This window comes from Mus pahari, chromosome 9 (assembly GCF_900095145.1).
Source record: "Mus pahari chromosome 9, PAHARI_EIJ_v1.1, whole genome shotgun sequence".
Classification (NCBI taxonomy): Eukaryota; Metazoa; Chordata; class Mammalia; order Rodentia; family Muridae; genus Mus; species Mus pahari.
Window position 1 is genome coordinate 7158809 of NC_034598.1, and position 25698 is coordinate 7184506.

Below are 25698 nucleotides of genomic sequence, written 5' to 3' on the forward strand. Positions count from 1 at the left end.
TTTCTGTTGCCATCTCCTGCTGGGCATGTAGCCCTCCCTTGAGAGTAACCACTCTTCTCCAGTGAGACTCCCTTGGAGAAAGCTAAATTCTTATGTGCATGTGGTTATCAGTTGGAGCTAGCTAGCTTTGGGGCGAGGGATGGGAGCGTAGGACCCTAGCAGAGCAGTACAAGCCCCGCACGTGCTGGCGTCTGCAGGCTCTGAGCTCATGTATGTCTAGCCTCTTGATTTGGAGGGCTGTGTCCTCCTCCCCTCTGGCTCTTACCTGCTTTCTGTCTTCTTATTTGTAGGGCTTCCTGAACCTGAGGGGGGGGGGGATTTGATGGAGATAGCACCATTTAGAACTGAGTGTTCCAGAATCACTCTGTATAATGCCTGGCTGTGGGTCTCTTATTGTTCCCATCTGCTATAGGAGGAAGCCCCTTTGATGATGGCCAAGCAAGGCACTGATCTATGAGTGTAACAGATTGTCATTAAAGTCTTTCTTTCTTTTTACTACAGTCTTGAATTTGTTAAATGAATGAGTTAAGACTATTGCTATTGCTGGGTGTGGTGGAACACTTCTTAAATCCTAGTACTTGAGAAGCAGAGGCAGGTGGATCTCTTGCGTTTGGGGCCAGCATCAGCTACATAATGAGTTCCAGGACAATCAGAGCTATGGAATAGTGATACCTTGTCTGAAAAGAACAAAAACAAAGAAAGTTACTTGTATTATTTTCTACTTAGAAATTAAAATACTCTTTGAAAGGATTATTTGATTTTTTAAAAAATTATTTATTTTGTGTGTGTGTACTCAGACGTAGAAAGAGTTCTGGGTGTTGAGCTCAGGCTGGCAGGCTTGTTCTGCTACCACGTGACCTTCTGGCCTGTCCCCTCAACCCGGTGTTTGACTTTATTTAAAGCTAATACTTTTTCAGTCATAGATTTCCTTAGTAGTGGTAGCTTAATGTTTTCCTAGCAAAACAATCTTTCAACTTATAATTGTGTAAGAATAGCATCTATCTAGTCTAGATGGTTTCAGTTTCACAATTAGTAGAATATGATTAAACAGGATTTTATTATATTGGTCTTCTAGTTTTCTATTATAATTAAAAGTAGTTACTTGAGCTTAAATTTAGGCTTCATATTTTATTATCTTAATTACTCAAAGAAAAAATGAGTATAAGGACAAAAGAATAATACTAGTTATTCTTGATTTTTAATTAGTTATGAGAGATTGGTAAAATACATATTGATGATAGCTATTGGAATGAAGTTGTATTAGAAACTGGACAGTTTTACATTTTCAAGATAAAATTATGTAGTAAATTACTGTAGCTCTCAGAAACTTCAGGTGTCAACTTAAAATCACCCAATTTCTACTTTAAAAATTATATTTTAATAAAAGAATTGTATTTCAAACATCTTTTTTATTAAATTAAGTGTGCAGGGGCAGTATTAATATAATATCCTTGTCAACTTATTAATTTATTAGTGATAAAATATAAATGCCCCTAAAGAGTCTTATATCCAATCTCCCTTTAGTTTACTTTTTGTTTGTTTGTTTGTTTGTTTGTTTCGAGACCGGGTTTCTCTGTGTAGCCCTGCTGTCCTGGAACTCACTCTGTAGACCTGGCTGATCTCAAACTCAGAAATCCGCTTGCCTCTGCCTCCCAAGTGTTGGAATTAAAGGTATTTGTCACCAATGCCCGGCTTAGTTTATCTTATAATAAATTATTTTATTTTTTGGCTTTTAGTTATTATTATATACTTGATTTGAATTGATGTTTCTTGCCATATTGTTGTTTCATAAGTACTGTAGTGTAGCCAATAGAATGTTATAGTTTCAAACGGAGTTATTCTCATGAAGTTTAAATGAAACTTAGCATTCTAAATAGGTAAAACTTTCAAGGATGGTATTTTTAAATTCAGTGTTACCATTTTAATACTAAACAGTTTTGTTTTTTTAAGAAATGGCTAAAGCCATTTTTTTGAACCATTTAAAGAGAAAGATGCTTCTGAAAGTGTCTGTGTCCTTTTGAATAATGGTATTTATTCATTTTGCTGGCAAGGGCCAATCCTAGGCTCTACTAGGTGCCATCTGGTGTCAGTAGGAATTGATACCTGAAAACCCTTCTCAGGCGCCAGCAGAACTGAAGGTGTGGAGAGGATCTCGCCATGTCGTTGCACTCAACTGATAGCCACCCTGTTCTTGGGATCTGGCAGTGTCCTGTGGCTGTCCCCTGTCAGTGGATCTCATCAGGTGGCTCTGTAAAGCACTGTGGCAAGATGACAGTAGTAGTAGCCTGATCTGACAGCCTAACTTGTTCATTTCTGTCCATCTTTGCCTGCCTCCACTCCGTGTTTCTGTCTGTCTGTCTCTCCTCTGCCACCTTGATTGCTCTACTTTACCAATTGAGACAGGGTCTCTTAGGCAAACTCAGACCTCGCTTGTCTGGCTAATCCTTGGTAAGGAGATCCTCTGTCTCATCCTTCTGAAGCTAGAATTACGAGAAGGTGGCAATGCTCACCCAGCATTTATTTATGTGTGCCCTGGGGATCCAAGCATTTGCTTAATCACTGAGCCATCTCCCTGAAATTCAAATTAGACTAAATGAAACTTGATAATAAAGCAACGTTGGTCACACTTGGATGGCTAGACTGCTAATATACAACATCAGGTGTTAGCATGGATGTAGCGAACTTGCTGAGGTGCTAGTAGGAATATAAACCAGCTCAAGCACTTTAGGAAAACGGCCATGTGATCCAGTGAGTCATTCCTCATTCTGGTTAATTCCATAAGACACACTCTTTAAATCAAACGTCTGTCACCTTACTCTTGTAAAGATTATTTGTTCTTTGAAAACTGAAGTTTGAAGTCTATACTTTCAGTGCATTATTTTTCCCTCCTGCTTCTATGTTTCTTTCAAACAAGTTTCTTTTTCTTTTCTTTTCTTTTCTTTTCTTTTCTTTTCTTTTCTTTTCTTTTCTTTTCTTTTTTTTTTTAAACCTTTCATATACTTGATTTAAACTGTCTTCACCTCAGTGCTGTTCATGGAGCTTTCTGCAGCTCTGTGAGGACCCTGTACAAGGAGCAGCCACAGGGCCATATGTGGTGTGGAGTTCGATATTATCTTAAATCTAAACTCAGCCACATGTGACTAATGGTTGATATTTTGGATAGCACATGTCTATTAGGTTCCTTAACCTCTCACTTGTCTTGATTTCATTTTCTCGACTACTTTGGTCTGACCTACTATAAACCTTAGCTAAATGTTAATTTTGACTGTTTTTAAAGTTGAGCTTTACAACTTTGTTGCTCTTGTTGTGTAAGCTTCTAGGTGGCAAAGCTATTTTAATTGTTTTGCATCTTCACTATCTATGTTTTAATCCTAATATATAATCTGTAGCTATTTATTGAAAGAGGTGTAGTCATCTGAGAATTGGAAAGCATTCTCTGCATCCTCAAAATAAATTGGAAATGTTGAGGATACTGGGAGAGGTGGGAGGCTGCCTTGTCAGAAATACAAAGTGGCTTTGAAACAGTAGCAGATTAAGAACAGAATAAGCGGTATATGTAAAATGTGGAACCCTAAGATCTGATCTCAGCTAGGCTGTACCTTTTATGAACTTTGACCATTTTTCTAACTTTTTTAGTCATGTCTAGTTATCTAGTGATGAGACATAATTATCTAGCTCAGTGGTTATTAGCCTGTGTTGGGACCCCTTTGGGGGTCAAATGACCCTTTCACAAGGGTTCCATATCAGATATCCTGCATATCAAATATTTACATTCCAATTCTTTTGTTTGTTTTGTTTGTTTTGTTTTTTGAGACAGGGTTTCTCTGTGTAGCCCTGGCTGTCCTGGAACTCTGTAGACCAGGCTGGCCTCCAACTCATTCCAATTCTTAACAGTAGCAAAATTGTAGTTATGAAGTTGCAATGAAAATAATTTTATAGTTGAGGTCACCACAACATGAGGAACTGTATTAAAGGGTCAAAGCATTAGAAAGGTTGAGACCTACTGGTCTCAGTTTTAATCTTTCTTCCTGTCTTGAAAGTCATAGGCTTTTATGAGTTAAAAAGCTATTAAGTATAAGGATTATAGTTGGTTGTGGGTTGTTTGTTTGTTTGTTTGTTTGTGTTGTTTTTTGCTTGGTTGGGGTTTTTGGAGGGGTTGGGTTTGTGTGTGTGTGTGTGTGTGTGTGTGTGTGTGTGTGTGTAATTTGAAGATGTCCAGGAAGAGAAAGTATGTGTAGAAAAGCTCAGGTTTAAAATGGGAAAACAGTTCTGTGCAGTAAACTGCCAAGATAACAAATTATGTGAAAAATGTATAATGGACAAGAAAATAGCAAGAGTTTCTTTGAATACAAAACCATATTTAAGTGATTATGTATTCCCAATAATTAGTAAACCCAGGAATACAAATTAAGAGAAAGCAAGTGTGATGTAATGAAATGAAGTGAACAGAGTTGGAGTTTGTAACATCACTATCCCTGTAACACCAGTCATTAAATTTATAATTAATATGCAGTAAAGTTAGAAAGGCTCTTACTTCTGGGTGCTGTAACTTGTACCTTTAGACCCCAACAGAAACAAGGTATCCTTTTGCTTTCAAAGGATCTGGAAGTAGTTCTCCTGTGACTCATCTTGATGTTCCTCTGAGTCAGCCAGCCTTTGTTTTTATCTTCTGCACCCGGGAATGCTCGCTCCTTAGTTAACGATTTCTCCAGCCTTCCCAAATCCCTCTCCTATATTCTTGAGACGCTTCTGCCTCTGTGACCAGCAAATGTCCCTAACATGTAGTTATTTTCAAACTTTTCTCTAAATTTGACCTTTCTGTCTCCTTACTGTGCCTGAAATTTGACCTCAATATATTTTATCTGTGTCCTCTGATACAAGAGTGTGAACTATGTCCATATATACAGCCCCCTTGTGTTACTTTTAGAAGCCATCTTTGCCCTGTGATATGTACGTATCTACTCATTTTCTCACTTAAAAAAACAAAGAAGTCAGAGAGGCTGCCAGTTCTGTCTCCTAAAGTTCAGTGTGGTAAGAAGTTAGCAGTGTTGAGTGTGTCCCTACTGTGCATTAAGGACTTCTCTAAAAGCTGTCCTTGTGATAACCACCTTAGCTGCCACCTCAAATATTTTGAGGTAGATAATGTTTTTATTTTAAAGATAAGAAACTGAGGCCCTAAGGAGTTCACCTGTCCTGATGCTTAGTGAGCTGAGAAAACAGTAAACAGCCTCCAGAGCCCCTCACGTGAGGGTGGAGACTCCAGAGTCCCTGTCCAGCAGGGCAGGTACTGAGGAGGAGGTGTGGGTGGGGCAGTTAATCACACAGCAGATTCCTTCTCTGAGGGAGCAAAACTTAAATCTCTGGGGCTGGCAAAAGGGACACCCCCTCCCACACACACACACATCCCATATTTTTGAAGCATGCTTAAGTACTTTGTTGCTTTTCCCCTACAGTTTATATCCCCCCAAGGAAACCTTTCCAGCAGTATAAAAATTACAATGTGGTTATGTTAGGAGTACAAGTAAAAATTAGCATGTTCTCCAACACCATTCCATGATTAAACATTGTACATGTTACAGGTGAAGGACTCACATGCATTCATGTGTAAGCAACTTGTTATGGATTAACAAAGTGTAAGGAAGCAAGGTATTTCTCAGCCAGTTCTCTTACTGGCAGGCTGCATTTTGAAATTTCAAAAAAAGAAACAATCATTTTTATTATTTCTCTCAAAAATTAATCTTACAAAAAAAAAAATCTTAAAAGACCCTGGGCCACCAACCAGGCAGCATACACCAGCTGATATGAGCCCCCCCCTCCACACACACACACATATACAGCAGAGGTCTGCCTGGTCTGGCCTCAGTGAGAGAAGATGCACCTAACCCTTGAGTTGAGGACTTGAGGCCCCAGGGAGTGGGGAGGCCTGGGGTAGGCGTGGGGGAGGGGATATCCTCTTGGAGACTGGGGCAGGAGGCGGTGGACAGCACTATGGGATGAGGAATGGTTAGGTGGCAGACCAGGAGGGGAATGAAGTCTAAACTGTAAAAAAAGATTAAAGAATTTAAATGTTAAAAAAAAAAAAGATAAAAAACACAGGTAAGCAATTATTTACAAAAACTGTTATGAAAAGTTTGAGGTACTTTTGTTTCAAATAAGAAAATTATGTCTAAGATTATTCAGGATAAAATGAAAATATCCCAGAAAAAATCTTCAAAGAATCAAATATCTAAACTTTTATATATAAAAAGCAATCAGCCATTTCTACTCTATATCTTCAGGGTGCACAGCTATTCATTAACATTTAAATCGTAGAATCAGAAGCTGAGGGCATACACAGGTACAGGAAATTAATCATTGCCCTATCATTAGCAAGAAAGGCGCATCAGCTAGCGGTAACCAGGCCACCATTGTTCTTGTTCCCTGTCCTCAAGGAACCCCTCACACAGCTATCAAAAATGGTCAGTCACTGTTATTTTATGTGCTGGTGATAATGCCCAGTGAGGGGCTGGAAGCCCCGTAGAGTTTTCTTACAGCTCGTAGATTACACGGGACATGCTGACCGTGAGGGCACCCACTTGTGTTATATTTGGAAGCCGTCTTTTCACTATGATGAGTATCCATACATTTTTCTTTCTTAAAAAGAAGTCAAAGGGGCTCCCAATTCTGTTTCCTAATGTGTAAAGCCAAGCGATACTGCATGAGGCCTTCAGAACTTGAGGAGTCCTTGGGGCTCTGCCTCTCTGAGGCACACCCATCATGCTTATGCTAATTTGTGGGCTGTCCTCTAAAGGTTCCAAAGGTGCTTGCTGTTCCTCTTGCATGCCCCCCCTCAGAAAAATTTTATTTTCCTATAAGACATATTTTGAGAATATTTCAGAAGCTTTGCGTTTTTCTTTTTTTATTATTATTATTATTATTTTCTTTATTTACATTTCAAATGCTATCCCGAAAGATTCCCATACCCCTCCCCCCACCTCTGTTCCCCTACCCACCCACTCCCACTACTTGGCCCAGGCCTTGCCTTGTGCTAGGTCATATGGAGTTTGGAAGACCAAGGAGCCTCTATTCCCACTGATGGCCGATTAGGTCATCTTCTGCTACAAATGCAGCTAGAAACACAAACCCAGGGGGTACTAGTTAGTTCCTGTTGTTGTTCCACCTACAGGGTTGCAGCCCCCTTCAGGTACTTGGGCGTTTTTCATATTTAAGTCAGTAGTAACTGACCGTGGTGAAAACTTGTCCAAAAGTTTTGAAAGTCATAAAAATGTCCACACTGGAGGAAAGTTAAGTTACAATATATCCTATAAACTCTAAAGTAGGAATTAAAATGTGTTTTTCCAGTGTTTGTGAGGGAAAGGAGAATATAAATTTGAGAAAAGTAGATTGTCAGTTTTAAAAGATGTTTTGGTGTGTGCACTGTGTATGTGTGTGCATGTAGGTCAGAGGGCCTCACTGGTCTGTGTACTCTGTGTGTGTGTGTGTGTGTGTGTGTGTGTGTGTGTGTGTGTGCATGTAGGTCAGAGGGCCTCAGATGTCAGTCCTCATCTCCCACTTTGACACAGAGCCTTGTTTGGGCTTCTACATGGCCAGCAAGCCTCTGGGCATTCTCCTCCTCCACCTCCTGTCTCACTTCAGGAGCACTGGGATTGCAGAAGCACCAGCTCTAAGTGGTTTCTGGAGGTTGGAACCCTTACCCTTTCCAGCCAGTGCTTCCCCCACTGAGTGACCACCTCAGCCTGAGCCACTTAAACGTTGTGAGAGATGAATGCCAGCACTCAGATTTCAAAGTAACATCTCTTAAACTATTGAAAATTACGTTACTGTGATGATATGGTTATATAATAGATTTGTAAAGTTGCGGTACTGGTTTATTAGCCCAAGAAATACATGCTTTCTTGAAGAGTAACATGGAATCACATAATAAGCTGGTGTCTGATGGATCAGATCACTGCTTGTCTGCACTGTCTGTCTCTTTCAACCCTCTTCGAGTCAGTCGATAGTGTCAATGTTAGGATTACTGTAGCTTACTTTATTCACTTTTACTTTGTTTCATATAACAGTTTATCCTTTTCAGTCTCAGCCTATCAAAATGTAACACTTTAGTATTGTCACATGAGGTACAAAATGTAATTACTGGTTTTTGTAAAGGCAGCATTATTCTTGGGACAATTTCTTTGAGTAAAGGCCAGAGCATCTCAAAGCAGTTTGGTACCTGGAGTTACACAGCATGACTCACAGTTCTTTACACTCATTTATTGGTTTTTTTTTTAAACCTTGAATGCAGAATTTTAAAGATTGTGAATAGGGAATCGTTTACTATTCGCAACAAAGAGGAAACTTGTTATCTGTGTATAATCCTGAGACAGTTTGCTGCAAGGTTCTTCTATTACACTTTAAAGCTCTATATTTTTCTTCCAGTCTTTCATTTACAATAATGAATGCCTGGACTATGAACACTCGAGGCTTAGAGGGAAGCAAGCTATAAGGCCCTGTTCTATTACTTTTTAAATGGTGTATTTTATAGTATATTTTATAATAATTTATTGTTGATAGACCTGTGATTTTTTTTTTACATAATTAAATTTGTTTCAAAATTAGATTGGTTATGTATAATTCTTTTTAAAAAACATTTATATTTTCTTAATCAGTTTTGCCTTGTATAATTATAAAACATCTTGTTATTTGTACTGTGGTTTTGTTTGTTTGTTTGTTTGTTTTTTGTTTTTTTCGAGACAGGGTTTCTCTGTGTAGCCCTGGCTGTCCTGGAACTCACTCTGTAGACCAGGCTGGCCTTGAAGTCAGAAATCCGCCTGCCTCTGCCTCCCGAGTGCTGGGATTAAAGGCAGGCGCCACCACGGCCGAGCTTGTACTGTGTTTTAAGAAAGCTATTTTCATGAATAATTTTCATGATCCAATTATTTCATTAATTTATTGAATGTAATTAAGTCCGTTCTAACCTTAAAGTAGTGGGACTTTTTTTTTAACAGTAGTTTCCTTAAGTGGGGAGATGGCTGAGCAGGTAAGTGAGTGCATGGATTTGGGGATCTGAGCTCAAATCTGCACGCATAAAAGGTGGGTGTGGTATCACACACCTGTAACCTCAGTGCTGACAGAGCAGAGATAGGCAGATCCAAGGGGTCACAAACCAGCATTCTAGCTGCAATGACAAGTTCCAGGTTCAATGTACAACCTTATCACAGAAAGTAATTGACAATAGTAATAGCAAGACAGGAGGAAGATACCCAAAGTCGACCTCTGCACACATGGGCACACACATGGGCCACCTGCACATGCATATGTATACCACAAAAATGAAAATTTTCTGTCAAAATCCCTTAAAAATTTTAAAGTACTGGAACTTTTTATTTGAATAATTATTTCATAGTAATCTGTTCCCATCGATCACATAATACATTTCTTAGATTGAATAACTAAATATCCAGTAGTCATAGGATAATTGAAGATAATTTAACTAAGAAATCATTTGAAATTAACATAGAAATTAACATAGATCATTGACTGACAATGAGTTCTAAGACTAGTCACTTACTACTCATAATAAAATGTTAGTAATTTTTATGGCCCTTTAGAAATTGTTTTCCCTAGGTTGTATTAGTGACTTTTCTCATTGCTCGGACAAAATAGTGGCCAAAGTAACTTACAGAAGGTGTTTGGTTGGTGGTTCTTGTTTATATTGTTGTCATTGTTGTCATGTGACTGATGGAGAAAGGATGACAGAGCAGTTTGGCTACAGAGACACGTAGTGGAGATCTTCATATGGCAGCTAGACTAAGAAGCAGAGAGGACCATAACAAGGCAGGCTACGTCCCCCTAAATCTCTTTCTTAGTAGACCCACCTCTTCCCTCCCAAATACTGTCACCAGCTGGAGATCCTTTAAATACATAACTATGTGAAGGACATTTTGCATTTAAACTAAAACGTAGTTATTGCTTGTAATTATTTTGTATATGTATAAGCTGTTATAGAAATTTTTATTCCCGACCTGGGGTTTCTATCCCATCTTTGACCATCTGGTTCCCAGATAAAAGACACACGCAACCTTTATATTTACAATAAGCCTTAAGTTGTACAAGAGCTGGGCAGATTCCTACCGTCTGTTATTAGAGTCTACTTTCCTATCGATGACCCAGAGTTATTACTTACTATTTACTATGTTTCACCTGGGCTGCTCTTATCTCCAGTTGGCCAGCTCTCAGGGCTACTTTTTATGGCTTACCTAACCCATGGTAGCTTCTTCTCCTTCCTCCTGTACCATCCTCTCCATGGTTCTCCTCTGACCCCCCCTAGCCCAGGAATCCTAAATCCCACCCACCATCTCTTCTGCCCAGCTATTGGCTGTTGGCATCTTTATTTACCAATCAGAAATAACTCGGGGTCAGGGTTACTTGGGGCTATGTGCATACTCTAGGACTTGGGAGCCCATACTTAGCATTACAGTAGACAGTAAGACCAAACCTCAACAAGTTCCCTTTTTAGTCCAATAAAAGGTTCTTTTTTCTCAGATATAAATTGAGTACAAGTATAACAATTATCAAAAAGGTATGATATACATTTATAATATCTAGTCCATTATATTCAGCAATTTAGATAAAGTATTTTATCATCTATTCTACTTTAATGAGTTTATAGTTTTATACCTAAATCATTTTCTATTTTGACTTGTATTACCATCCTAAAAACATCTTTTCAAGTCTAGAATATCTTCAATGCTAAATAACGTAAGTTTAATTGTGAGACTAAAACTATCTAATCTTCAGTCCCGTCAAAGATTTGAGAAGGAATAAACGTTTGAATACGCAGGAAGTGTAGAAACACAGCTTCCAAAATTGAAACAATTGGCAGAGACAGCTACTGTCTGGACAGTCCCCAGCATTCCTTATAATGGAGCACTATCTCCAGCCTTCTGGCCCAGAACATCTGACAGACCTTAAGTGAAGGGGGAATTTTGAAGGACTAGCTTAACCTGTTTTGGCAGACATTAACAGTCAACTATCCTACATCCATTTGACCTTTTTGGACAGCATTCTGCTTGTAGATAAAATTAGGGCATTTCTTGCCCAGTGGCTAGCTTCCCACAGTTGAAGCAACTCCACATGGAGGTATTGAAGCTCATCACCTTCTTTAAAATGGAATGGGAATACTGTCAGGAACAGACATGTCTCGTAATCAAGAGATCTTTTAATAATGAAATAATCTTACTTGCCATATTCTGTGGATCTCTGATGCTTTTGAAGACCATCTATCTATATATAACATAACTGAATTGTTAAACATTGATTGATTTTTAGCTATTTTGAATAACCTTGAAAACATTGTATTGTAATTAGCTAAATTAGAACCTACTGTGACCAAGAGTAACTATTAACTTGCATTAATTATTCTAAAGGTTGCAATAGCGGCTATTGAAAGGACTGTATCTGAGCCTTGTATTCTTAAATAAGTTATATGCCTATCTAATAGTAACAAATTAATTTTAAATTTTGTATCAATAAACAAAGATTTATACCAATGAAAACCTTAAACATGTATCAATATACAAATTATGTACCAATGTAAAAAAATATAGCTTCAATTCTGCAACATAGTATGAAGATCTCTACCAATGTAAGATTATGGCTATAATATGTTTTTGTTTAAAAGAAGATTTAATAATCTATTCCCATTTGTTTAATTTCTTATTATTATATCTTCCTTTTTCTTTCAACCTCCTTCCCTTTATCTAAGAAAGAAGGATAGAGAAGAGGAAAGGAAAGATAGAAACCCCAAGACTAAGCTCCCTATTTAGTTTCCTCCCTGTCTAAAACTGTAATTTTTGTGCATCATCTCTTAAACGGAGGGTGAGTTATTTACATGGGTTCCTTGAACACTTTAAAATAGTTTTTATTGGTTAGTTTTTGAGTTCTGAAAATGAAAGTTTGTATAACTCGTTTTTTGTGATTTCCCCCCCTCCCCAAAAGACTCAACATCATTGTGGCATCTGATCTTGGGATAGTTTAACACTTATATATTGCTTTTTTGCCTTTATACATAGATGGCTTTATTAGAAATCAACAGAAAACACACTTAAAAGAACTTAAACAACGGTTAATACAGCCACAAAGTGCAGCTTTAGCTTCAAATGCTGTCAGACATTTTGCTGCTGTTGGGTTTCAGAAGTTATATTTATTTGACCTCCTAGAAGGGAGCATGCTGTCTACTTGTTTGGTAAGCCTGTCATCTTCAGCATTATTGTAGCTAATTTAACATTTTAAAACCTGCATTGGGACTTAGAAATATACCTATCAAAAGGTTTTTGTTTTTGTTTTTTTAAATTTAAAACATTACTTAAATTTCAGGTAGAATTTCCCTTAAAAATTATTTTAAGAATTGGTCTGATTAGGTTATACATCATGTGTTTGCATCAATAATTTTGTATCTGTAATTGTTCATTTAATTGCTGAGAATAGTGAAAATATACATATGAAAAATCTGAGAATTGTTTTACGTTCTTTTATCTTGAAGGACTCAATTGTTTTTAGAACTATTTGAATTTTACAATGGTTGGGAAATACAGGTCTTGACCTAGGGGAACAGAGTAACAATTTAAGAAACTGAGTTGTTTTATGTTTTGTGTTTTATGTTATAGCGCAGTAGAATCTGGCTTTCTTGTTAACAACTTTCCCTTCAGAGTCAAGTCAAACATTGATAATTTAAAAGATATTATTTATAATTAGCTTGTTCTGTACAATTTTATATTGCTTTTAAATAAAATGTCAAAGGATATTAAAAATAATGAAATAAATTTGATTTCCTACTTGCTTGGTAATTAATTTACATGTTTTAATGGGTACTTTACCTTTTTCTCTTTTTAATCTGACAGAAGATATTATGTTAAATGTGGTGAAGCGTTTTCTAAAACTAGGAATATTATACTTTATTTGTTTTTATTGCTAAGATTTTGATAACTGAATTAGATAGATGGTCATATATTTAAGATGGGAAATGAAAATTAAATATGACGTGAACTGAAGGGCAGGGGAGGGACAAGGATGGACTTTATTTCGGGTATATTATACTGTATATAAAGACACTGTTTTAACACAGTAAAAGCCATTTTCCTTTCATGATCAGAATAATGTTCATAAAACCACTTCATAAGTCATTCCAGATTCTTTCCATCAAAAGGTATGTGTTAGCCTCTGAGCTGGACTCTAAAGATGCCAAAAAATAACTCGCTATCCCTGCTTTATCGCCACATGAAACCAGCAAATTTTGGTTTTGCAATGCATCTGTAGGATATTATTTTTCACAGTATATCTATGCAAATAAAACCCCTCAATCCTTAAATCATAACTAGTTGTTTAGAAAGGTATATGCTTGTCTGCCTAAGGTACATGTTCAGTGACCTGAGAGCTTTGTTGGTTTTGCCTTTATGTGCCATGGCCATTGCTTTTTCTTCCACTTACATATTGATCAACTGTCGATCACCACCTACTTAGAAATTCTTAGATATTAGAAAAACAAGTTGAATAGGACAAGATTTTTAGTTCTCTCATACTTTTCATTTAAGACCAGTACAATAGCATATACTTAGTAGAATTCTGTGAAATGTGAATATGAGTCAAAGTTAAAGACAGGAAAAGTAGGTGGGTGCATCTTCCTGAGGAGTTCGGTGAGGATTCAGAGGAGAGATGTGAGTGTACGCTCAGCAGTTAGTCTTCCCTGTGAGGAGAAAGAGGAAAGGCATTCTAGATAGAGCTTGTGAAGACCGGATGAGAGTAAGGCAGGAATACAGTGAGAGGGGAGTCCGGGAACAAGAGAGGTGGAGCTCAGGCCTGAATGCACGCGTGCACACACATACACACACACACACACACACACACACACACACACACACACGCAAGCTTTAAAAAGGAAATCATGGGGCTGAAGAGATGGCTCAGTCAGTGAAGGACTTACAGGACTCACATGCAGCTCCCTGTCCCCTGCACATAGTCAGATAGTGAACACCAGTGATCCCAGTGCTGAGGGGCTGGACCACCTGGCTAGTCTTGATCTTAAAGCTCTGTTTGGAGAGAGACCCCGTCTCAAACAATAAAGTAGAGAGTGATTAAGGAGACACTCGACTTCCACCTCTACCCACCCCCTCCCCGCAGATACACACACACACACACACACACACACACCATTAAGACTACAGAAAATGATGTTAATCTGTGGGAGAAATTGTGCCATTTCATTATAATGTTTTAATGTTCATTGGGATTTTTGTTTTGTTTTCTCCAAAAACTGTATCTGAAGGCAAGATGACTCAGCAGGTAAAAGTGAAGACCTGGGTTCAATCTCTGCAGCCCTTGCTGGGAAGAGAGAACTAAGAGGTTGTTCTCTGTCCACAAGTTCATGTGTTTGCCCGTACACATAACACACAGTTAAAAACAACCAAAAAGCATTAAGAAACTCTTTTGTTGTCTAAAATGTACAGGGACATTTTTTAAAAGTAAAATGTACTGGGTAAATGTTGCCAGCAATAAGAATTGTGTTTTATTTCTCACTGAGAGCATTTTGAACAATGTTTGCCTTGTACAGCTTACAATAGCGCAGTTAGCAGCATGAGCGTCTTTTCTTTGCCTTGGCAGACTTCTGTGCAGCTCCTTTCTGCTGCATCTGATCAGCCTCCGACCTATTATCTTTTCCCTAAGTGCAGCATTACAGCACTGATGTTCCTTGAGTGTGAAATTCTTCTTCCAGCATTTACTTTGTACAGAGCATACTCCCTTTTGTAACAAGTTCCTCATTTGTGACCATATGCTGACCTTTCCTAAGTTCTTCCCATCGTGTAGCTAGTCTCTCAAGCAGTGACAGTAGTGACATTTCCAGTCATCTGTCTGTTCTCTCACTCTCCTCGGATTATATCTGAATTTCGTTTTCAGCGTTATCTTCTTTCATTGTCCTGTCAGCTCCCCTTTCAGCTTCCCACTTTGTAAAATGTGTGGCTTTAGGATGAGAGGCAAGAAGGCTGCCTGTGGTTGAGTAATATGTACAGTGCAGTGAGCTACATGCCATCCATGGCACACTAGCCACAGCGTGCATCTCATAGCAACAGTGATTCGTGACCCAGACTGCTAGTCGTGACATTGGAGTTTATACGTTTATACTTAATATTCTGCGGTCAGTGAGATTTGAACCACAGTGTTGAGAGACTTGTGTTGTTGGACTAACCATTGCTTGCTGAATTTGTGCCCAGGGAATCAGCCAAATGAGGACAGGCTGGAATGCAAAGAAGCAGAACTTGTTGATAATTAAACATTTAGTAGATTTGATGAGACTTAGGGTGTTCCTCTTGGCCACAGCTGGTATATGTAGAAATATAAATGATGTTTCTTCCCCAGCTGTTTCAGATTTCACTCTTATACCAGCTACATAGTACACATCGCTACACATGGTAAATATCAGTGGTGTGGATTCCTCACAGGCCAGTTGATGCTGAAAGTAAGCTTAAAAGAATGGTGTAGTTGTAATAATTGTAAAGAGATGATTAACAAGCGAGTTTGGCTTCTTTGGGTCAAGTGGCCCTGCGTCATCTTTATTCTTCCATGTGTCATTCTCTGACTGATGGCAGTTTCTCTTTCTGTTTCTCACAGGTGAGCTGGTTCAGCGGCTGAGCTCAAGATGCCGTTGGTGAAAAGAAACATTGACCCTCGGCACTTGTGCCACACAGCGCTGCCCAGGGGCATTAAGAACGAGCTGGAATGTGTAACCAACATTTCCCTGGCAAATATAATTAGACAACTGAGTAGCCTAAGTAAGAATTTATATCACTTTAAATATTGCAGACCAGAATTTGCTTTGGAGTTATTGTGTTTAAAAATGTACTTGTTATTAATTTAAGAGGGATGTTTCATCTAAGGATTATACCATTATTATGAAAATTTAGTCACTAAGTAACTTCAATGAGTTACAACAGTAATTTCTTCCTATTAAGGAAATAGCAGAACCTCTCCAAACAGTATCACACAGTGGTTAGAAGGAGTTGACTGTTGTGAAAATGTGACTTGACCTGCAAAGGATAGAGCCAGAGTTACATGATGCATGGTTGTTATCTTTTTTTATCTTGGTGGTTTCCTATTTTTGTATGATTCAACTATTTGTATTTGGCAACTTTAAGATCTCTTTTAAAATATATCTTATTACTACCTGGAAAAAAGCTTCACATTATCAAAGGTGTAGAGAGCAAGGTAAGCCCAATGCTAGTGGGATTAACAAGTGAGTCTGTGTGACCAAGCGTCTAGAACACACCATAATGTAAAAACAGCAAGAGGATGCAGCTTCTGTCAGGCAAGATGGGATAGTGAGAAGGCATTAGGAGGCCTATTGAGACGGTAGTCTGTCACCATGGTATGTAAGTTCAAATCCCCACCACCCACATAAAAAGCTGGGTATATCTGCATGTGCCTCTAACTCTAGTATTGGGGATCAAAGATAGCAGATCTCAGCGGCTTACTGGCCAGGTACCTTAGCTGAAACAGTGAGGTTCCAGTTCAGTGAGAGACCCTGTCTCACATGCGCACGTGCACGCACACACACATAACCATACACTCACACACATGGTACACAGTGGTAGGCACATAGAAGAGAAGGGGAGAAGGGAACACGTAGTAACACATCCTTAAGAGGTAACAGGATGGACTTTGATCACAAATTATTTTCTGTTATTATTAACTTTTTTTTTAAAAAATCCAATATGTATTTAATGGAACGAATGAGCTTTTTATTCAGATAAATATATTTCATTTTAATATGAATCAGGTGCTCTTGACTAGATGTATTCCCTGAGTGTATTTCTACTAGGTTTTTCCCTTTAACGCCCGTCACCCTAGATTTTCTTAGCAGTTGGGTTTGGCTCCTTTCCTCTCCTTTCAACTCATGTCTCCTCCTTGTTCTCGTTAGGGATCATCTAGATCCCTCCGATACCATAAGTCACAGATGATCAAGTCCCTTGGATAAGATGGTATATTTACACATTTTCCCATACTGCTTCATAAAAGCTGTGTGCGTAATTGTTAACTCCGTTACTTGCCAGAAAAAAGTCTATATGTATTCAATACAGAAGCAATTTTTTCCAAAATTGATTGAATTAGATTAAATCCACAAATACAGAACTCACTAATGCAAAACTGCAAGATCCATTCCCACATGGCTCAAGAAATTATTAATCTTATGTATGTGTGTATGTATGTACGTATGTATGTAAAAAGGCTTGGGTCTTTGCCACTGTAGCTAGGGCAACATGGGAAGTTACACAGATGACCCTCACCTTTTAGGTCTCTGTGTTTCAGCAAACCTATCATAAATACAAGCACCTCACCCACTGAGCATCACTGATTAGCAGCCCGGTACACAGTGGCTTATTGGTTGATAACCCTCAGGGTCACTTAGTTACCCGAAAGTCTGCCTTTGCTTGCCACCCCTACCAGCCCAACATGAAAGAGAGCCCAGGAAAAGATCAGGTGCACATTTCCAAGTATGACTTCAGTTAAGTTGAAGAATCTCCTATTTGAGTATTCTTTGTGAGAATTTAAAATCCTTGCCTCACCTGTGAAGTAGCTGTGAGAATAAATAACAGGCTGTTCATTTGAAATTAATTTAATTCTACTCTTTATTCCTATTGGTGGCTGTTTTCTTGGGTCAGTTATTGAAATCACTAAAATTACAGTTTATGTGTTTCTTCCACAGGAAAGCCATTCTGAGATTTTTAACACTAATCAAAACAAAAATCTTAAAGGTCTTAGATACTATATTAACATAGAATTAGCCATGTTTACAAAAGATTTTGGTGACTTTCTGTGCTCTGAAATTAGTTGATTTAAGTTCTAAAACTTCATATATAATCTGTTTTTATGCCTGTGTTAGTATATTAATACTAACCCATATACTAATACTGAGATCCATGCTGAAAGTTTAGAAATTGCAGGAGTAACTTTAGGGAAGCATTCTTAAATTTAAACAGATTTTGAATCTAATAACAGACAGTGTTTTGGATATGTGCGTGCCCAATACAGAATTTAGCATTAATATGGTTTGGGTGAAATACTAACATTTTTCATGTAGTATAAAGATGAGAGTGTAAAGACACCTTCACTCTGGGAGAGGACAAATAAACATGTGGTAACTGACGTGTGTCATTGAAACACTATAGGATGTAATTATGACTAGGCCTAATGTTTTTGTTCAGACCGTGTAGGTATAGAATAGATAATTTCTAAGCTACCCATAGAGACTGTAAATCAGAGAAAATCCCATGGATTCAAAGTGTAACAACAGTTTATTGCCCTGAAATTAACCTTTCATGTTTTCTTACTTGGCATAATTAAAAACCTAGAATTAAGTTAAATTTAAAGGGCTTCTTGGCCTTTTAAATAATCCTATACTCTTAACCAGACACACAGGGTGACCAGTTGACCCCTCTCAGAACCTGTTTGCTTTTACTTTAATAGTTTTGGTACATTTGATGGTTCGGTTTCTTAAACTTGTATGTTTTGAAGGATTGGCAGAAGAGATCTCACTAAGTTCACTTAACTTAGTGAGATCTAAGGAAGGGTCGGCTGAGCACGAAATGTGGAAACTGCAGAGACCATTTGTGTCAATACAGATAGTCGTATATATTCTAAGGGTTTTTATGGCTTAGGACAGTTCATTGACTTTCATAATTAATTTCTGGCTCTAAGGCTGCAAGAAAGTTTAAATTGTAGTAGTGTGTTTTCTATCCCATTTAAGATGGTGAGAAAGCCTTAGAGTACATTTCACACTAGTTTTCAGTCAAAACAGTTAAAATAACAATGGAAACACTTATGATTTTAGGTTTCCTTAAAATAAAAAAAAAAAAAAAAACTATCTAAATTGATTAAAAGCTATCTAAAATGGTTGTGTAACAACCAGGTCCTGGGGCTCACATTTGTAATCTCGACCTTAAGGAGGCTGAGGGTAGGTGATTGCTGCAATTTGGAGCCAGCCTGGGCTATAGACTAAGGCTGTCTCAAAAAACCCAAACTGATAGCACACCGGATACTGTGTAGCAGAGGAACTGCAGGCCTCCTGTGGCTTAGTAAAAACACACAACCCAAGTAAACATTTTATGATACTTTCCTATTAGAAAGTAATTCTGCTTTCTAATAGATAACTAATAAAAATTCAAAATTCACATTCTGTAAAATTCTTCTGTTTCGTTGTCTCTAACCCTTGCCATTTTAATCATCTAGTGGTTGTCTTACTGTTCTTCCTGTGGTTTTTGCTTGTTGAATACGTTCAGTTTATTCTGCTCGAAGGAACTGATAAAGTCTAGTTTTTCCTCTCACATGTAAATACTTTTTCCTGTTTAACAAAGCACCTGAAGCTGGAATCCTACAGAGAGGCCACACCTTTTAAAAGTTAGGTCTGAGCAGCCTTATCTGCATAGCGCCTTGATGAGGCACAGTATGATGGAAAAGCAGAGAGAAGCAGCTAGCTAAGGGCGAGGTCAATGGCATAGGGCAGCTTTATCATAACTGCTTAGAGCTCATCCAGTCTGGGAGAACAGCTACAGCCCTCTGAGAGACGTCACCGTGACTTAATCACCTTGTACTGCACCCCAGCTTGTAATGCCCCGCCACTCTACCAAAGACCAAACCTTCAGCACAGAAACCTGGGGAAGCCTAATCTCTAGACTCCGGGGAGGGAGCAGGGTAGAAGGTAGAAGAGAGGAGAGGTGGACTAGGTTTGTAAGACAGTTAGCAAACAAACATAGGACAGATGAGGCTGAATAGTCTGTGTAATGTTAAAGGTTTGTGGCTCTTGTCCCCAAATAATATCTCATTTAGTTGAAGAATCTCCAATAGGATAAGTACAGAAACCATTCTGAAAAGAACGATCAGGTATATGTTAACATTCGAATGAACTGTAGATTGTAGGAACTATTCGTAAAAGGTAATCACAGGTGGATTGTGACCTAAGGCAGGCTTGCTAGGTGAGGTGTAGATTGAGTTGGGCCTGCAAGGAATGAATTTTGAGGAGAGGAATAGAACTAAAACTGGTGTGTTCAGTAGGAGACCAGGAGTGACTTGACAGGGTTAGAAGAAAGGTGTTGTGCTCACTTTCATAGATAGTGACAGTGGCTCTAGAGGGGTGGTCTAACGTAAGCACAGTGATCTTCAGATAAGAACACATTGGTTTCACATTGTAAGGTCATTATTACCTCTCCCTGGAGAGAAAAGAGGAGGTAGGTTTGAAATACAAGGACTACAAAGACAATGGATGGAATGATGCCTGAAGTGTTCTGGCATTTAAACTTACTGGGAGACTGCCATGGCCTTTGAAAACCTGTTGATAAGCCAGTCGGGTGCGGTGGCGCACGCCTTTAATCCCAGCACTCGGGAGGCAGAGGCAGGCGGATTTCTGAGTTCGAGGCCAGCCTGGTCTACAAAGTGAGTTCCAGGACGGCCAGGGCTACACAGAAAAACCCTGTCTCAGAAAACCAAAAAAAAAAAGAAAAAAAAAGAAAACCTGTTGACAAGCTGTGGACCCTCTCTCCAGAAAAATACAAATGTATCTGTCACTGTTACATTATCTGTTGCTGTGATAAAATGCCTTGGTCATAAGCAGCTTTGGGGAAGAAAGGGTTTATTTCAAACTTACAACTCTGCCATCACACTAGATCCAACACAGGGGGAATTCAGGGTAGGCAGGCACTCAAGGCAGGACTTGACTCAGAGACCGTGAAAGAGTTGCTCCCCGTTGCTTACTGGTTTGTCTGGTGGGGGGCATTTTCTTAACGGAGGCTCACTCTTCCCAAATGACTAGCTCACGTCAAGGTATCATAAAACTAGCCAGAGCGGCACCTAAAAAACTCATAATCTCAGGCACATGCGAAGTGTAAAAGGGTCCGTGCTTTAGTGTGATCTCTCTTAGAAGTGAAGGAGTATTTTTCATCTCTGTGTCTCTAACATTTATACCCAGATCATTTCTGAGATCAGTGGATAGCTTTGTAACTGCATGGCCCCCCATCTGGGATGATGCTTTATCTGCCGGTAAACCGTATCTGTCCACACCCGGAGCGTGTCCCACACCCCGTTAGACGTCCCCCTCTTCTGGGCTCAGACTAAGCTGGCCTGTTGCTTAGTCTTACTTTGTACCAGGTTGCTACCAGGCATTTTGCCTTCTTTTCCTAAAATTTCTTTGACGTTTATTCTTATTTAACAGTTAAGGGGATTGGTGCCACTGTCTCACTGTGAATGAAATCAAGATCTGAACTTATTCTGCTTTCTAGATGCTTCCCATTATTTATTTAAACATTATCCTTGTTTACAATTTGTGAACTTCAGAAGATTTCTGGTTGTTTCTGGCTTATACTTTTTGGTAATAAGGATGTACATGACTAGGAAAAAATGGAAGAATTTTAGCTTTTTGATGATTTTAAAATAATTATAGTAAGAGAAGGTAACATGTCTCTACTAAGTGTTGTTCTGTGTCTTCTGAGACAGTAGCCTTGAGTCTGTGTCTGGCTTGAAGCTCAGCTCCTGCTGAGTCTGTAAACGCTGACTACGGTTGAAAGCATGTGTTATTTGTATGTTGGAAGGTAAGTATAAAGCATATGAAGTCTTCCCGTTGCAGACCCAAGTCACCAAGGCAGGGTTTATGGTCACTTCTCTCGGTGCACGTGCACCTGAAGTGCTGAGCAGGGTCAGGATAGGGTTTAAAGTTTAAATTAGTGCCAAATGCAACAGACAGCGCCCTTAGCTGCTAAACTGCTTGGCAGGTACATTCATGGTGTGTTTCGTTTTTGCTTAGGTAAGTATGCTGAAGACATATTTGGAGAATTATTCAATGAAGCACACAGTTTTTCCTTCAGAGTTAACTCATTGCAAGAACGCGTGGACCGATTGTCTGTTAGTGTCACACAGCTTGATCCTAAAGAGGAAGAACGTAAGTTTCTGCTTTCTGTATTTTCCTTTACATTGCATTAAGACAGCAGAGATGAGAGTGTGTTTCCCAACAGTATTAAGTGTGAATATACAGTCTACCCCTGACCTTTGTGTCTGTGCAGAAATAAATCTATGCATTATCTGTGAGAGTTGTCAGCCTGGCTTTCCATTTCTCCATAAAAAACATCGTATTGTGTATATTATCCATCTCTCGACTTTTTGACATAAAGACATGTTAGTTAGGCTCTTTAGTTCTTCCTCCCTTAGTCTTTTTGGACTTTTTATCTGAGAAAGTAAAATTATGTGAAAAGTATCTAAAATCTTAGTTTCTAATTTCTTTTTCTGAGCCTTTGTGTAGTATTGCTGAACCATTGCTTTTATAGGTAATCGACTGCTACTGCCTGTTTTAAATGAACCCCCCCCCCCAAATTGTTCTATGTTAAGAATAAAACAGAAATACCAGGGTTTTGTTCTGTTTTCATTTTTTGGTTTTTTTTAACACTGCTATTTAGTAATGGTAGAAATTTTAGTGGTAAAAGCAGACTTCATGCTTCTGTAGATACCTTGCATGTTAATAGTTGTTTGTTTAAAAAATGCCTTGAGACGTTCATAATTCACAAATTCCTTTCCTTTTTTTAAGCCATAAAAAAAGGAAACTAAGAATATAATGTTCACCAGGCAGTGGTGGTACATGCCTTTAATCCTAGCACTTGGGAGGCAGAGGCAGGTGGATCTCTGAGTTCGAGGCCAGCCTGGTCTACAGAGTGAGTTCCAGGACAGCCAGGGCTACACAGAGAAACCCTGTCTCAAAAGGAAAAAAAAAGAATATAATGTTCACTTCTATGCTGTTCTATAGGTTCTCAACCTTCTTAATGCTGTGTCCTTTAATACAGTTTCTCATGTTATGGTAACCCAAATCATAAAATTATTCTTAGTGCTACTTCATAATGGTAATTTTGCTATTGTTATGAATTATAACTCATTTGGAGACAGAGGTCTGTCACAGGGATGCAACAATGGGTTGAAAACCACTGCTATAGAGACCTGTTTCTTGTGAATTTTTCATAATATATTCATCAAAATTTTTTTCTGAATAACATCTTTAGTACAAATACAGGTTATAGATCTAATTTTCCCCCTTCCTTTCTCCCTCTTGCTCCAGCCCCTGCTCGCTCCAGCCCCTAGATAGAAATTTAAACAATAAAAACAAAGAGTATTCTAAAAGCAGAGTGTAAAATGTTTGGATAAATATATTAATGATTAAACAAACTCCTTTGACATAATGTATGTAATGTAATAAGTATTTACTACTTTTTAACTTATCAGACCCATTAAAGCTGAGATACAGATCAGTGATGTCGTTTTAGCATATTTAGCCAAGTTTTATTAGTACAGTCAGTTTTAGAACATTTTTAGCACATCGTAAAGAGATTCCGCTCTGCATTTCATCTCTCACCCCACCCGTGGCTTCCCACTGATCTTCCACATCACTGATTCCCGTGTTCTGGACATGTCCTATGAGTGAATGGCATAGCGGTCTCTTGTGACCAGGGCATCTTCCGCTTTATTCATAAGATGCTGATGGCTAATGGCATTGAGATTAGAGCCCTGTGTATATTTTCTTGGAGAAATATCAATTCAGTTCTCCCCCCTAGTTTTTTCTTCTAAGCCCTGTCCATTTGCCCATTTTAAGATTAAATTCTCTTTTTATTGTGACGTTGTAAGAGTTTTCTTGTATTCTAGGTCCAAACCCTCTGTCACATGTCTGTGCTGCATCTGTACATTGTCTTTCTTAGAGGTTTGCTTTGAAGTATGTTTGCATACATTTAATCACGTTCCTTAAAATTCTTGAAATATATCTTTGTTACTGCTGAGATACATTGTAATCATAAATACCTACAAATCTAATTTATGCCAATGTTTTCTTTTTAATTGCTAGTTGTAAATATATGCTAATAATAATGTTTCTATGAATTCAGTTTCATATATATGAGCATTTCATTTCAAAATGCTATTACTTTTAAAATACTGCATTTATTGATTTTCTTCCTTGACAGTTTCATTTATTTTCTGGCTACTCTTATACTGTTAAGTGCTAATAGATGTCTTAACATCATCAGTAAACTTCCAAGTAAAAGTATAGATACCAGTAAATGATTAAAGGTATGAGTATTTTAGAATTATATGTAACTTGCTTTATTTTTTCTGTTATTTCTTTAAAATACATGAAACATGGAGGAAAGTTAAATCTAAAAGCTGAACACTTGTTTTGGAATTGTTTTGTGGAGATTTGTGATTCAATTTGGGTTTTGAAATGTAGAGGGAATTCAAAGAAAAGAACACGAACATATAATTAAACTACAGAGTATAATAAAGGTATTTTGTATTATCTTTAAGTGGTAGCAACCATGAAACTGCCAATGTAATTTAGAAAATGTGTAACAATGTTATAAAAATGTATACAATTATATTTAATTCAATTTTGCTTACAAGCACATTGAGCTAACATACTTACCGTGCTATGTATAATACTGTTGAGGTAGTGTGAGATGCTGCTGAGTGGAAGGGACTGAGGTCACAGTGTCTGCTTTGTCAGTGAGATGACACAGTGAGGAGCTGAAGCTAGAACAGGTCTCCTCTCTTGAATGCAGTTTTTATCCTTTACCAAAATGGCTTTGAGCATTTAGCACCAGGCTCTGTTTTGGTTCATAGTTGTTGAGAGGGAGGTTGGCAGTGACTGATCCATGTTCATTGCCCCAAACACAGGCCACTTCCAGTAGCCTGAAAACAGTATTATGTAAGAGTCAGCCTCAAGAACAGATCTGAGTTTTCCGTTCTGGTGGGCTGCTTAGCCTCCGTTGTTGAACCTGTTGTGTTTTTTATAGAAGTGTTGTAAGGTTAAATGTCATGAAAATTAGTGAAAGCACCCATCACATACAGTACCTGCTCATTAACTATTTCCCGAACCACTCTCTGCTGATGGTGGAGAAGCCCTAAACTCTATTCTGATATTTGTAGGTATGTCACGACGGGAGTGTGAACCTGTTGAGATGAAGTTCTGCTGTGACCTCGATTGTGGAGTAGTGCCATTGCTCCCCTTGTGACATACAGACTCACATGTCCATGAATTGACCTTAAGAAATGTTAGGGTATTTTAGGGAAAATGATTGAAAATTATGACTGATTACTGACATTGCTGTGGATACTGTATTTGTATACTTACAGTACAAATATATTCAGTATACAAGATAGTTTCTTCTTTTGATTTTGGTTTTATTTTGACTCTATAAATTAGTCTTGGAACGTGTGGCAAATTTGCCCTCCCCTCCCAAGTGTTGGGAGCCATCATACTGGCTTTGCCCAGTGTTTTAATGTGAAGAAATCACTCTTAATATCAAAACTAGAGTGTTTTGATGAATTTTGATGTAAACTTTATTTGAATATTCTGGAGAGCACAAAAGCAAAGCTAGTTTTAAATCGTCACGGATGTGATGGGGCTCTACCAGTCACTGCAGATGCTAATGTACACAATAGTCTTGTACCGTTAGGCTGAAATCAGCATAGTACAAATAGAAGAGTAACTTCAGAACTAATTTAGATCACTCATATGTGGTATTTATAGTGTACATAGGAGCTGACACACTAGTAATTAGTCCCTTCAGGCACTTCTGACCGAAAGCTAATGATGAATAAAGGTAGACAGGAGAGACGGCAGAAAAGTGCAGAGGGTTTAAGTCGGGTGGG

The 25698-nt window shown here is 38.3% G+C and overlaps 1 protein-coding gene across 3 annotated transcripts in view; it reads left to right on the forward strand.

The window, feature by feature from the left end:
* Wasf1 (WASP family member 1) overlaps positions 1-25698 on the forward strand; it is a 53405-nt gene that overhangs the window by 19762 nt on the left and 7945 nt on the right. For all 3 annotated transcript variants that reach the window (XM_029542140.1, XM_021204754.1, XM_029542141.1), the window contains exons 2-3: positions 15643-15803; positions 21821-21955. In XM_029542140.1, coding sequence (XP_029398000.1) covers positions 15671-15803; positions 21821-21955 — 268 coding nt within the window. In that variant the 5' untranslated portion in view covers positions 15643-15670. The remainder of the gene's footprint in view (positions 1-15642; positions 15804-21820; positions 21956-25698) is intronic.